The 13,257-nt window shown below is 38.2% G+C and overlaps 1 protein-coding gene and 1 long non-coding RNA gene across 2 annotated transcripts in view; both read left to right on the forward strand.

Moving 5' to 3' along the window:
* LOC134791747 (uncharacterized) overlaps nt 1-12,569 on the forward strand; it is a 53,967-nt gene extending 41,398 nt beyond the window's left edge. Inside the window, exons 3-4 of the mRNA XM_063762889.1 lie at nt 98-263; nt 12,211-12,569. Of these exons, the coding sequence (XP_063618959.1) occupies nt 98-263; nt 12,211-12,374 (330 nt within the window). The 3' untranslated portion in view covers nt 12,375-12,569. The remainder of the gene's footprint in view (nt 1-97; nt 264-12,210) is intronic.
* LOC134791805 (uncharacterized) overlaps nt 1-13,257 on the forward strand; it is a 470,284-nt gene that overhangs the window by 129,969 nt on the left and 327,058 nt on the right. The window lies entirely within an intron of this gene.

Raw genomic sequence — 13,257 nt, forward strand, 5'->3', positions numbered from 1 at the left:
TGGTACAAATTATGAACAGATACAAATATGTAGGTAACAACAGGCGGACTTATCGCTAAACAGCCGATCTTCAATGATCTTTATTGATCGATTTCAGAAGGCATCGCTCACCGAATACATGTTCCTGCCCTGGCTGGGAGTGATACTGCGAGGAATGATCCTCCGCCAGCTCCCGACCGTGGCGGCCCTCGTCTACACCATGGCGACCGTTGACAGCCGTCATGTCCACCCGGTGTTCCTGACTGGCTTCTCCTTTCTGTTCTGTAAGTGTCTAACGTGCCTGCTCTTGCCCTTGTGTTCTGTAAATGAATTTCCTGTTCTTGCTCTAGCTGCGAGTGAGCAAAGACTGATACTCCGCCAGCTCCCGGCTGTGACCGCCCTCGTATACCATGGCGGTTACCGATAGGAAAATGCCAACCCACCACCTATTTTCAGCTTGGCAACATCGGGTGTATTGAAGCCTAGGAACACCACTACAAAGATCAGGGGGCCTAGTGGGGCCTAGTCAAGATTACAATCGTACATCGACAAGGTACAAAGGTACTACGAAAAGTCACGTGGTATCTATGTCGGCGGCCGATCGTAAGATCAGGCATATCGTGAAATTCCTAGGCATATCGTGAAACGTGAAAATCTTTGACTCGTTCCCTGAGTCGACGGAGCCCCGCGTAGCGTACTATTTCTGGGCAGTTTGCCCTTCGGGTATCTGAAGCAACCTAACGAACCTATCTTACCTATATATTTGTTTAATGTGACTATCCTCAAAACAATACACAGGAACATTACGATATGCCTGATCTTACGATCGGCCGCCGACATCTATACATTAAGTTTTGTTTGGCGTTTTCTATCAACGACTGTCATATTGGCTAATTCCCTAGAAGCCAAACTGCGGTCTAACAATTATGTACACTCCACTCGCACTCGTATTATTTACGTATGTGAGTAATTCTCAAAAAAGTGGCATCTTAACCTGTCATCGAGTTTTTAAATTGAATGTATGTTTATTTGCTCTTTTTCATATGAAACAAAAATGTATCTAGATAAACTAAAACAATGTTTATCGAGGCCAAGTCATTATTTTTATTTAAATTTAACACTTATATTTATAAAAAATAAAGAGTAGCACTTTTCACTGTAACCTGTCTTGTCCAAAAGCATCGCTCTTCCAGTTTTAGTTCTTTAGATATTATAAGCACCAATTTATGTAAATAAAATATCATGCTATATAATAACATAAACAATACCTTTTAAAATGTACATTGCACGGGCCTTATATATTTTTTTACAACAATATATTGACGCACGAAGTTTGTCCAAGGATATTTTCACTGTAACCTGTAGGTAGGTACATCCGCGGTATTGCATCTTCGTAGAGACAAGTGGTTAAAGGCAGGAATCTGGGGTTTGTAACGGAATGTTAACTTTAACTTGTATCGATTATTTTACGAATTTGGTATGGGGCCTAATGTAATAATATAATTTTAATATTGTACGAAGGTATATTCATCTATGCTAAAAGTGAGACATTCGTATTATTATCCGTTCAAGAGAAAATATAATAAAAATGTATTTTTCACTGTAACCTGCTTAACTTTAACCTGTGTTCAATGTATAGGTTATTGTAAGTCTTGGAAATAACTTCTTCATTTTCCGTTCCCTTTTGAAAATTTGGGGTACCTACGTGAAGTAGTAAAATATATTTTTCATACTTTAAAGTAAAAAAAATACAAAAAAAAATTTCATTAATTTTAACCTGTCGATGCCACTTTCTTGAGAATCACTCACGTAAGTGTGATATGAGGCAACACGTCGAACGTGATTTGCGGTAGGCCCTCTGCCGGCCTAGCCAAGGTGACAATCGCTATCGTTTCGACAACGAAACGCTTTGTGTCTCTCTATCACTCTTCCATATTAGTGCGACAGTGACAGTTGCGTTTCGATCGCTACGGAGCGTAAGCGATTGGCATGTTGACTACGCGGCCTGCGGGCTTAGCAAGGTTGTACGACAAGGTAGTTATCACGCAATAGGTGTGGATAAAACGGCCGTTATCGTCGGTTTTATCATGCATACTATGGTTGCAGACGATATATGGAGTTATCCACATTTGACAGCGGTAGATGATAGAAGACAATTTGCATAACATGGTCGTTGGATAAGATGTGGATAATTTGACAGATTGTCCCATTTTGACAGTTCACTTAGTTAATTTTAACTACGTGCTTCTTAGATGACGATAAGCCTTGTCGTGAAAGCAAAAGTAGTGAATAATCATATTTTAAGGTATAAATTACAGGTAAATATCAGTTTTTCTATGATTATATTGAGAGTTATTAGTTACAATGTTCCGCTGTATATAATATTGTCAATATTTTCTTCGCAGGGAAGTCAAATTTTATTATTCCTACTCGCGGCTGCTGTTGAAGAAAAATATCGTAAACAGCTTTAAGAAACACTTGCAGCCCATTTGATATGACGGACGAAGAGTTTCGGCATATTTACAGAGTGCGTAAGGAGTGTGCAGTGCATTTACTTATGTGCCGAATTTAACGCCGAGCTTCAAAACGGTGATGGGTTACCTACCAAAACATCTCAAAGGTAAAGCTATAAAATTGCAGTGTTTCTTATAAAGTTAATATGTATTCTATGCATAGACCCTATTATATTTGAAATCATTGATTCTATGTAAAACAGACGTCTTAATGACAATGCTACTAAACTCTTCAATACTAGGTACCGGCCTCATTATTATATGTAAAAGTTAGTATGTTAAGATATCTGTTGTACAATCTCTTACTTATGCTACTAACCTACTAACAGAGGTTACTTAAGCTACTATTTACTTCAACATTCATATCCTAACCTCCAGGGGGAAAATCTACTTGACAAAATTAGATTTACAGTACCGGTCAATAACATATCACCTTTGTGTGTTTTTGTATGAACTTGTAGTAGGTTAGTTTGTAGATTTCATATTTTACTAGTCATTTTATATAAATATGCATGTTTTTCCAGAGATGAGACCTAGCTAGATTGATTTTTCGCCCCCGAAAACCCCCATATAGCAAATTTCATCGAAATCGTTGGAGCCGTTTCCGATATCCCCGAAATATATATACATATAAATAAATAAATATACAAGAATTGCTCGTTTAAAGGTATAAGATATTATGAATACTGAAATACTGTGAACTACAATAAGAGACTCAGCATATTACTAAAAAAGCTCTTTAAAAATAATGAAGTTGACCATACATTAAAACAAAAAACCTCTATGAAAAAATCATTACATAGACCAATTTTTCTCATCGCTGGACAAGGAATACTACTAAACTACCTAAAGCTGTGGAAGTCACTCACAAATATAAAAAAAAGTTATACCGTAAAAGCATGGAGGTGATATATTATTGGCCGGTACTGTAATTAGGTACTTATTTGTTTTAGGTTCTAACAGTATACACCACACCAGCAGCACACCTACACCAGCAGCAGCAGCAGCAGCTGCTGGTGTGTAACAGTTACACCTGCTAGCTGATGGCAATTAACTACCAACGTGGGACTAGTCAAGATCATGGCTTGTCCATTGGAGCACTACTGACTGGATTGGCCACACTACTGTAAGCCTGAACCTCGAGCAGTTTGTAGATGCTGTAAACAGAAGGTAAGTTCTTTTGAGCACTGAATTAAGTATTAGACATAAAAAACTGTGACTTTCCACAAGGACTGTCTTAGTAACTTTTCCTTTTTTGAATAAGTATGAGTGCGGCTGTATTATGCATTGAGATATGTACCTACCCATTGTTTGATAGTTATGTATGATAAGTAGTTATCTCTGGGATATATAATCTGGGAATGCAATACTTATTAGGTTTAACTAAGGCACCTAGTTCTAATGTGCTGCCTTGTTTAATGGATATTATTCCTGGCGATTGTTTAGTATATATCTTGAGTGCACTAGACTGCACTCATGTGAAAATACTTACTCCATCGCTGCCACATGAACCTACTTTTACTTATTTCCTTCTTTTTCTTCCAGAAAACTTCTCGTGGATCAAGGGAAAAATTAGAGAAGACACTCCTAAAAAACTTCCTAAGCATGCAAGCATGCACAAAACCGGCTCTTAATAAGCTTAATAAATACATATTTCGCCTATTACTATGTTTTACTATCACACAAATACCTACCTAATTTACCTATATTTCTATACAAGTAGAGACTAGTAAACATTCAAGACGGATAATCTTCACACAGAACACCATTCCCGGGCATGCTTCAATGTAGGTGTCACTTATTCTTATTTTTCATTTTAGCCTTATGCGTACAAAATTTGTGATATTATAGCTTCTAAATGTAAAATCCGACTCATATGCAGTATAGTACAATGAAAGCATAGGTAATAAAAACATTTTAGGCACGTTCTTACTTAAGAGGAAAGGGAGATGGCCGCTTCCGCTTCTCCATACAAACGTAGTCCTCATTTTCCTCTCTGGATATTGACATTATGGAAAATATTTTTACATAATTTAATGTATATTAACCATATAGCTATGCCCCTACGTTCGAATTTTTGATTATTGTAAAAATTAGGAGCGGAAGACAGATTACATACAAATTTTTAAATGCTTCTAACTCTTATCACCATTTCGGACCATTTCGTGGCTATTTACTTGTTCTGTTATGTAATGATATGTGTTGTAATGTTAAGTGTAAATTTTAATTTTCGTTCTTCTTTTTTTCTCGTTTGTCTGTTACCAATTTTTTATGCCACGAATAAACTATTTCTATTTCTATTATAATAATTAAAAATTAAAAAAAAAGAACAAACGTAGGGGCATGGCTGTAGTTGATGTTGATATGATATACAACAAATTGTATCAAAATATTTAATGTTATTATCCAGAGAGAAAAATGTGGACTACGTTTGTATGAAAAGACGCGTCTAGTGAGTCTGGCGGTGAAAAGGTCAAATAAGAATATTCCTAAATGCTCTATTATGCTAATAAGTCTACTTTAGTGACTAGAACTGCGGTCAGACTCAATACGCCAATAACTAATGTTGAATATTAAAAACTATGTTAAATTCCATTTAGGTAGATACAAGAATGACAATTCTCGCCACTTGTGGTGTTGTCAAGTCTTTTTTGTTTACTAAACTCTATAGATAAGTTAACAATTTCGGCTCTGTGCTAGAGAGAATATTATAAATGGGTAAATAAAACAACTATTGCCAAAAAATTAAACAAAGTTTATTTACACATTAAATGTAGGTGTACAAACAAATCATTGGCTGCCGTACCCGGTGTGAAAGTGCCCATCATGCCAGCAGCTTTATCGCTGGATTACTATGAAGTATGAACAGCTTTTGTACCAGGAACGTCATATGGCGCCCGGGGCAGGCACCAAATTTGCGCCCCCCCCCCCCCCCTCTCCGAAACGAAATGGGACCAACCCCTAAGTCGCGAAAAAAAATTTGGCTGTTTCATACATTTTGGCTGGTCCAATTTCTATGGGAGGGTAAACTATTTTTTTCGCGATTTCGAGGTTGGTCCCGTAGCAAAAGTTACTCAGTATAATCCCAAAACCTCCCTGGCAACGGGAATGTAGTTATTTTTTAGCCATCCTGTATAGTGTATAGGAAGCCTCAGTAGTCCACATATCGATGAATGTCGTCGATAGACAACATGTCACAGATATGCAGCAGCAGCTATTGAAGCAGGTTCCGTCAACTACGGCTCATATGCGCCTGCCGGACAAAGGGCTAGCGATCCACTTGCATAATAGGTAGTCTATTGGACAGTCCATAAGATGGTAACTTCGACAGGAGACCCCTAACGTAAGACGCGCTAACACTGGACACAACTCTGAAGCACTTGGCCCGCTCGCCTTATAAAACGAAAGCATAGCAACTCCCGCCGAATATCCCTCTGCTTGATAGAAGTTTCTGGCATAGAGTATTCACACTACGGGATGGTGGGCGGTAGGGCGCTACCGTCGTCTTTCAAGGTCGAGTTCGATGCAAAAAGAGTTCCTAAAAGATTGTCTTTCTCTTTTGCGCTGTGGGCCAGATTACCATCCGCATTTCACACTTCACAGTGGTGGTAAATACGACTGACAAAAGTTTCCCTGCTGCCTTTGGCAAGGCGGAGAGGTACCCACGGCCAACATGTCTTGCTAAATGTAATTACCTATGTATAGAGTAGACAATAAGTTAGTACTTAACCTAGAATAACTTAGTACATACTTAACATAGAATTTATATGTAGGTATATGGTTTGTATTCCTAAAGTCAAAGTCAAAGTCAAAAGTCAAAGTCAAAGTGTTTTTATTTGTGAGTATATGTCAAACTGATTACAGTGGCGGTAAATAAATACTTGTAGCACTATACCCTGCCTGATGGCGTACAAAAACTTGAATTATTTCCTTACATACTAACATGCGAAATAAATTTACATATCTATATATATATATACCTAGTCATTATTAATATTAAAGTCATATCAAATCAGAACCATTAAAATTATACAGCAAAAATTCAGAAATAGTGTAAAAACAATTATCAATTAAAAATGTCAGTAGTTTGTGCTTAAACTGATTTATGGGTAACATTCTGAATGGGACAGGCAATTTGTTATAAATCTTACTAGCTAAGCAGAACACACTTTTGCGCATTAGTGCAGTTTTTGCGGAAACAGGAAAGAGATTCTGAGGATACCTGGAATCTCTAGCAAATACCTCAGAGACCGTCCTGAATAGTGTTGGGTTTGTTTTGATGTACATCGCAATCTCAAAAATGTAGAGGCACGGCAAAGTAAGAATTTTCAGTTCTTTAAAATGTGGCACACAGCTATCTGTTAGGTGAAGCCCTCGAATCGCTTTCACGCATTTCTTCTGTGCCATAAAGACGGCTTCCCTGAATATTTTTTCTACCATCAACTTATCATGTTTTGGCAATGGAGCATTCCATGCAATTGTCTACCGTTTGTCCCGTAGAAATGCAGATTTTCTGGAGATTTGCAGGTATAAGAGTTTCCTTTTCTATGACAAATGGTCAAACATGCACGGAAAATTAATCACTTGCTTTAAATGGCGAAAAAAAAAGTCGCAACACAGGAAATAAAATGCGTTTGTACGGGACAGCTCGTGGAATGCTCCAATAAAGTGATTTCATTTCATATCATAAACTGATGAGGGCATTCAGAGTGTAGCCTTGAGGTTGCCAAGCAAAGCAACCAAGTCAGGTGTCACGGTCTTCAGGTCCTCAACAGGCCCAGGAGTGGAGGAGGAGTGGAGTGGGCAGCGTTGGAAGATATGCTAAGTGGTCTGCATTCTGCATTCGCAAAGTGGGAAAGCCGTCTATCTCCATTTGTGTGGCTGAATTGCAGCGGCCATGTCCGGTTCTCAGGCGGCACCAGATTTTCCGAGGAAGGTCAGACCCTTTTGGTTTTTTAGTTGGGTCAGATATACAGCAACTCCGAGCTGCCGAAGCTGACCATTCCGCTATCCACCTATCCGAAATATTAAAGCTGCTCAGGCTCCCAGCTGTAGCACAGGGTCGGCGGGCAGTCGGGCGGCAGAATTCCTCGTGGACAGGCATTGTGGGGTTATTCGTGATATTCTCAGCCTCCCTCTTCAACGCCTTGAGTCGTCGGATGTGAGGAGGGGCAATGTGACTCAATGCCGGCAGCCAGTGGCGGTTGTAGATCGGATAGTGCCTGAGATGCATCGCATGGTCTCGTTGAGCTTAACGTCCAATCTATGGGTATGTGCACTTTCAAGCCTCCAATATGTTATGACTGAAACAGAAACAAATTATATTAGATGAGGTCAGGCGCAGGCTAGTACTTACAGCGGTTCATTGGCAAATTATGTGAAATTAATGTCACTTTTAGAAAGCTCTCGTTTTTAAGCCAGGGGGATTTTTTTGTTACAGTTGTCCAAATTATCGATTGAAAATAAATTGAATTTTGTTCTAGTAATTATTTATCCGTTATTAAAGTTGTATTATGTATCAAGTGTAGTTCTGTACCACTTGCGTCATAAAAACAAACCAACGAACACCTTATTTATCAAAATGTATGTCAGATATTCTATGCTAGGGTAATATACGACACAAACATACCCACACACATACATAAGCTGCTAAAATCATTCCCATAGTCAGGTATAGGTACAATAGACCACTTTACCAAACACAAAAAAAATATTCCAGCTGCCAGCAGTAAAGAAACCAGCTTCTACTCCCAAGCCCTAACAATATAAATAAGTTTTTGGCAAAAATATAATTTTTGGTACAAGCTTTTATCGCTGACTGTACTTTTCTTTCAACAGGCAACTAATACTCCATGAGTCCATTCTAACAACACCAAGCACAATTAGTTTGCGTTGTTTTATCACAGTGTTCCCATGGCCACCTCATGTCTCCATCATCAGATCAGCTCCATGTCATCATAATATTGCAATTGTCATCCGATTTACATATTGTTATGTATGCAAAATTTCAGCTCAATCGGAAATCGGGAAGTGGGTCAAACTTAGCTGTCAAATGTATATGGCCAGCTTTAGTGCTAACATAACTGTTCCTAGTATTCCTATATTACCTACATGTTATAAGTAAGAATATTGTACGAGTAGGTATTATATTATTTTATAATCTTAGTAGAATAGGTACTAATACAATTTATTTGTATTGAATAAGGCCGGCGCCCCACTGCTTCGCACGCTACATCCACGGCCCACGTTTTAATACAAACCGTGGGCAAGCCCACGAAATTTTGTATAGGAACGTGGGTCGTGTACATAGCGTGCGCAGCAGTGGGGCGCCGGCCTAACTCTTGCAGGGAATTTGTAAGTTACTTGTGGGTATGGCTACTTTATTTATTTAATTTATAAACTTTATTGCACAAAAATATAGAATTACGTAAAAATGGCGAACTTAATGCCAAAAGGCATTATCTGTCACCTACTAGTCAACCATAGAAACAAATATGTGACGTTCCACGGCAAAAGGTACCTTATGGCGGCTGGCGCTTACGTCGCATAGCGCCGCAATAATATTGGAGCGGCGTTAATAGTTAATAGCGTAAGCGCCAACCGCCATAAGGTACCTTTACCCGTGGGACGTCACATATAAACACTAAAGGTTGGTGCAAAACCCAATCAAAAAGCAAATGCAGTAGGTATATCTTAGATATACATACTAACATAAACATACATATATGTTATAAAAATAAATGTACTAATATGTATATGGGATGATAGACACTAGACGAGACATTTAGCAGATAACTACCGAGCATGACTACTCAAAAAACAAATTTTCTTGGGGCTTGTCTTACAGGTAGAGGGAGTGCATTCCATAGATAGGTTGCCTGAACGGCAAAACAATCATACATAAAACGGTTATGAAGAGGAAGGACTTAAAGTTTAAGTGAGCGGGACATCCGGAACGGGCATAAAAACTAAATACTTATTAATAATATTTTATCTTTATGTCTTAGATTTATAGCATAAAGTGTGTCTTTTTCTTTTTCAATAAACTTTTATTCTTGCTACAAAACCAGCTTCTAGAATATACAAACAGAGTAAAAAAATATATAAGTTTTTAAAGTGAGGTCTATGGGTTTCAAAGATTTTAATATTTGTTAGAACCCTTAAGTATGCACTTTTTATGCAGTGTGAATAAATGTATGCATAGGTAGTGTTGTAGTGTAACTTTTACACATCATTGTTGTCAAATCAACTTCCTGCAATTATAGTAGTGCTATCACTACTACTAACAGGTTTTTAACAAACTTTTGTCACTTAGTAGAACATAATAGATAGAATGAGAAGAAATAGATATTAAGTGTCAATAATATTAAAAGGCACCAGAAACTTTTCATGATTTTAGTTTAAGAAAGGTGTACTTACATCTTCAATCCTTTCTTCTAGATCTTAGAACTTGTGTGCACTGTGCAGCATTGCATTTTGTATCTCTGGGTTCCGAGAAGCTCATGAATCTCCCTGTAGGTGTAGGCGAACAGGGGATGCTGAGTTATATATTTGGCTAGCATTTTCTTGTGCGCCGAAGCATCGACTGAAATTAAACATATTCATGACAAAACCAGTTAATGATCAAACGAACTATAACTTTTTCTATAAATAAATTAGAGAAACTTACATTTTGGGTGGCATTTCCTTTAGTTTACACAGCAAATCAGTATTTTTCTTCGACTTGGTTTGTATTTTCACTAAATTCACTGAATCATGCGCGTACGCGATGCTTGTCAATGTCAAGTGAATTGTCAGTTGAGAAAACACGATTATCCGTGCATGTTATAATGTAAGTCAATTTGTATAAAGCTGTCACTCATTTAAACATTTTTCAATTTGGAAGTGTAGTAATAAAACTAACTATTCGTTTTCAAACATCGTCCGACACTCGTCCGACATTTTAATAAAGCCAGGCATTAAAAGGATTTTTCATAAACTCTAGGCATCGACAATCGTGGTCACTTACGAATGATAGTGGATAACTATATACGATATCGACGTGGTATTCTTATCGTAGCCCGTAACCATGTTCAGCAAAACGATAAAAACACGACTATCGTTAAAAGACGACAGTAGATTCCACGCGCAATATGATATAACCTTGCTAAGCCCGCTGGTCTATCATATCGACTCTTTTTAACCGACTTTCAAATCTCAAAAGGAGGAGGTTATCAATTCGGTTGTATGTTTTTTTTTATGTTTGTTACTCCATATCTCCGTCATTACTGGACCGATTTTGAATATGCATACAGATTGGTCCCGTTTTTGTCAAAACCTAGTTCTGATGATGGGATCCATGAGGAATCGAGGGAACTCCTCAAATCTTAAAGGCATACATACCTATAGTGATTTTTGTGTTTTTATCAACAAATCAAACATATACATTAAAAAAGTGACATTTGATGAAGTGGAACTGCTGATGATGATCAGAACGGAACTCTTCAACGACGCATAGTTCACGTTTGGCGATTTGTCCTTTCGTTATGTTTGTTAAGGACTTAATCGCGTATTTAAGTTTTAAGATTTACCTCCGACGTTTCGAGGACGGCGTTGTCCTCGTGATCTCGGAGGAGTCCCGTTGTGCAATTTAACCTTTTCGACATCGTGTCAAACACAAAAGCTGTCACGCTGACGCCACGTCACCGAAGTGTCAAAACTGAAATTGAACTTTATGCATATGCACGTAGGTCTATGTTGCTCTGTGGTCTGTGGCGTTGAACCTACTAAAAAGTTAAATACCAGCCAATAATTTACAGTGAAACCTGGTTAAGTGGGACCTGGATAAGTGAGAAACCTCTATAGCTGGGACTCATGGTGCGGTCCCGACACTTTAGCACTGAATTACCTCTGTTAGTGAGATAAAACGAACCTCTATAACTGGGATTAGTTGTTGTGATTTTATAGTCACATTGACCTCTATGATTGAGACAGAGAGTGTAGTTTACCTCTTTTACTGAGACTATATTTCTAAGATTACATTTTCCTAATTGTTTTTTTTTTAGAATTGTATACGAATTACCTCTGTATCTGAGATAACATCAATCTATGACCTCTCTAACTTGGACTTTATTGATCTATTTCCATATTCTTAGTAACTCTTAGTTTATCCACAAATTCCGCATTTGCTTAATTGTGACTAAACGACTTCAAGTTGCATTTAGTTAGGTACTTTATGTAGTTAAAACTATCGCAACGAAAGCTGAAATCTTGATAAGTAACAAGAATAAACAAATATTCATTTAATAAATTTCTAAGACGCAATGAAGTCCGTATCAAATTTAATTGAAAAAATCTATCCTTTGGAATATCATTCAAAAAAATTCAAAGAAATATTTAAACAGACTTAAAAAATATTTAGGGACAAGGATTATTTTACCTAAACATTTAAAGATAATTACAAAATACCTTATTAACCACCTCTATAACTGAGATATATCCTCTATTCTCACCTCTATTAATGGGACCCTCTATAAATAAGACAGAAATTTATTTGTACCTGGCTAACTGAGAGCCTGGGTAAGTGGAATACCTCTTTAAGTGAGACAAATCTGCTCGTCCCTTGAAGTCTCACTTATCCAGGTTTCACTGTATATGGCATTTCAAACTATTTTGAGAAGGCTGTTTTTTTCTGTAAAAAATTATTCTAATTTTTTAATGTTTTCTATGTGTTTCGCAGTGCTGCAAGCGCGGATTTCCTTGGAAATCATTCGAGCGTTGCGCGCGCGTTGGCTGCGGCGTGCGTTGTCGAGCGACCAGGGGCGAGTTCAAGTCGAGACGCTCTGGAGCAACGACGAGGACGACGTCGAGCCCAGCGTCGAGATGCGCAACTTCATTTACTAGCTCCATGTGTCTGGGCTATAACCGCGAAAATCGAAGTTCGCAAATTGCGGGCATCTTTCTCTTTCACTAATTACGCCTTCGTTGGAGTAAAAGAGAAAGAACCCCGCAATTTGCGAATTTCGGTTTTCAAGGTAGGCCCCCTGATTTGTTACCTGACCAATGATGATTTTGCAATTAAAATTTGTCAAAAAGCAATAGTCATTTGCTTTCAAACAATTGTTCCTGCCATATGTTCACAGATTCAGGTTCAAATTAGTCTTTCTCGAAAGAAAACCAATGTTGCCTCTAATTCTGATACGAGATACAAGCCAAAATAACATCATAAGCGGTTTTTATCGATATCAAACACAACTTGAAATCTAGCAATCGTTGGTTCTCAGAGCCGGAAGAATTTTTTTTGTTTCGAGAGATTATGAGTAGGTATATTATCAATTTATCAGAGTCCCAAGCGCGCATTTGCCTGGAGGTGATGCTTACAGTGCGCGTTGTCGAGCGGTGAGAGTCACTTGCACGTGCACCGTGTTGTGCAGGTAGAGACTAGAGATGCAACGGATAGTTGTTTGGTCGGATACCGGATACCGGATATTCGGCCTGACCATCGGCCGAATATTCGGTATCCGGCCGCGGAAAATTCGGCCCGCGGAACTGTACCTACTTTTTGATTTTTCAGGTGCGCATTGTGCAGGTTTTGACTAGTGTCCGACCGAAGGTTCGGTTTCGGTTTCGGTTTCGGCCAGTTTCGGCCAAAAAATCATGTTTCGGCTGTAGTTTCGGTTTCGGCCAAAAAACGGCCGAACCTTTCGGCCGGGCCGAAACTTACGAAATGGTACTTCGGACAAAGACCAAAAGTTGGGGAATAAGTAGGACAACAATATTAATACAT

The sequence above is a fragment of the Cydia splendana genome, chromosome 6 (assembly GCF_910591565.1).
Source record: "Cydia splendana chromosome 6, ilCydSple1.2, whole genome shotgun sequence".
In the NCBI taxonomy this organism is placed as follows: Eukaryota; Metazoa; Arthropoda; class Insecta; order Lepidoptera; family Tortricidae; genus Cydia; species Cydia splendana.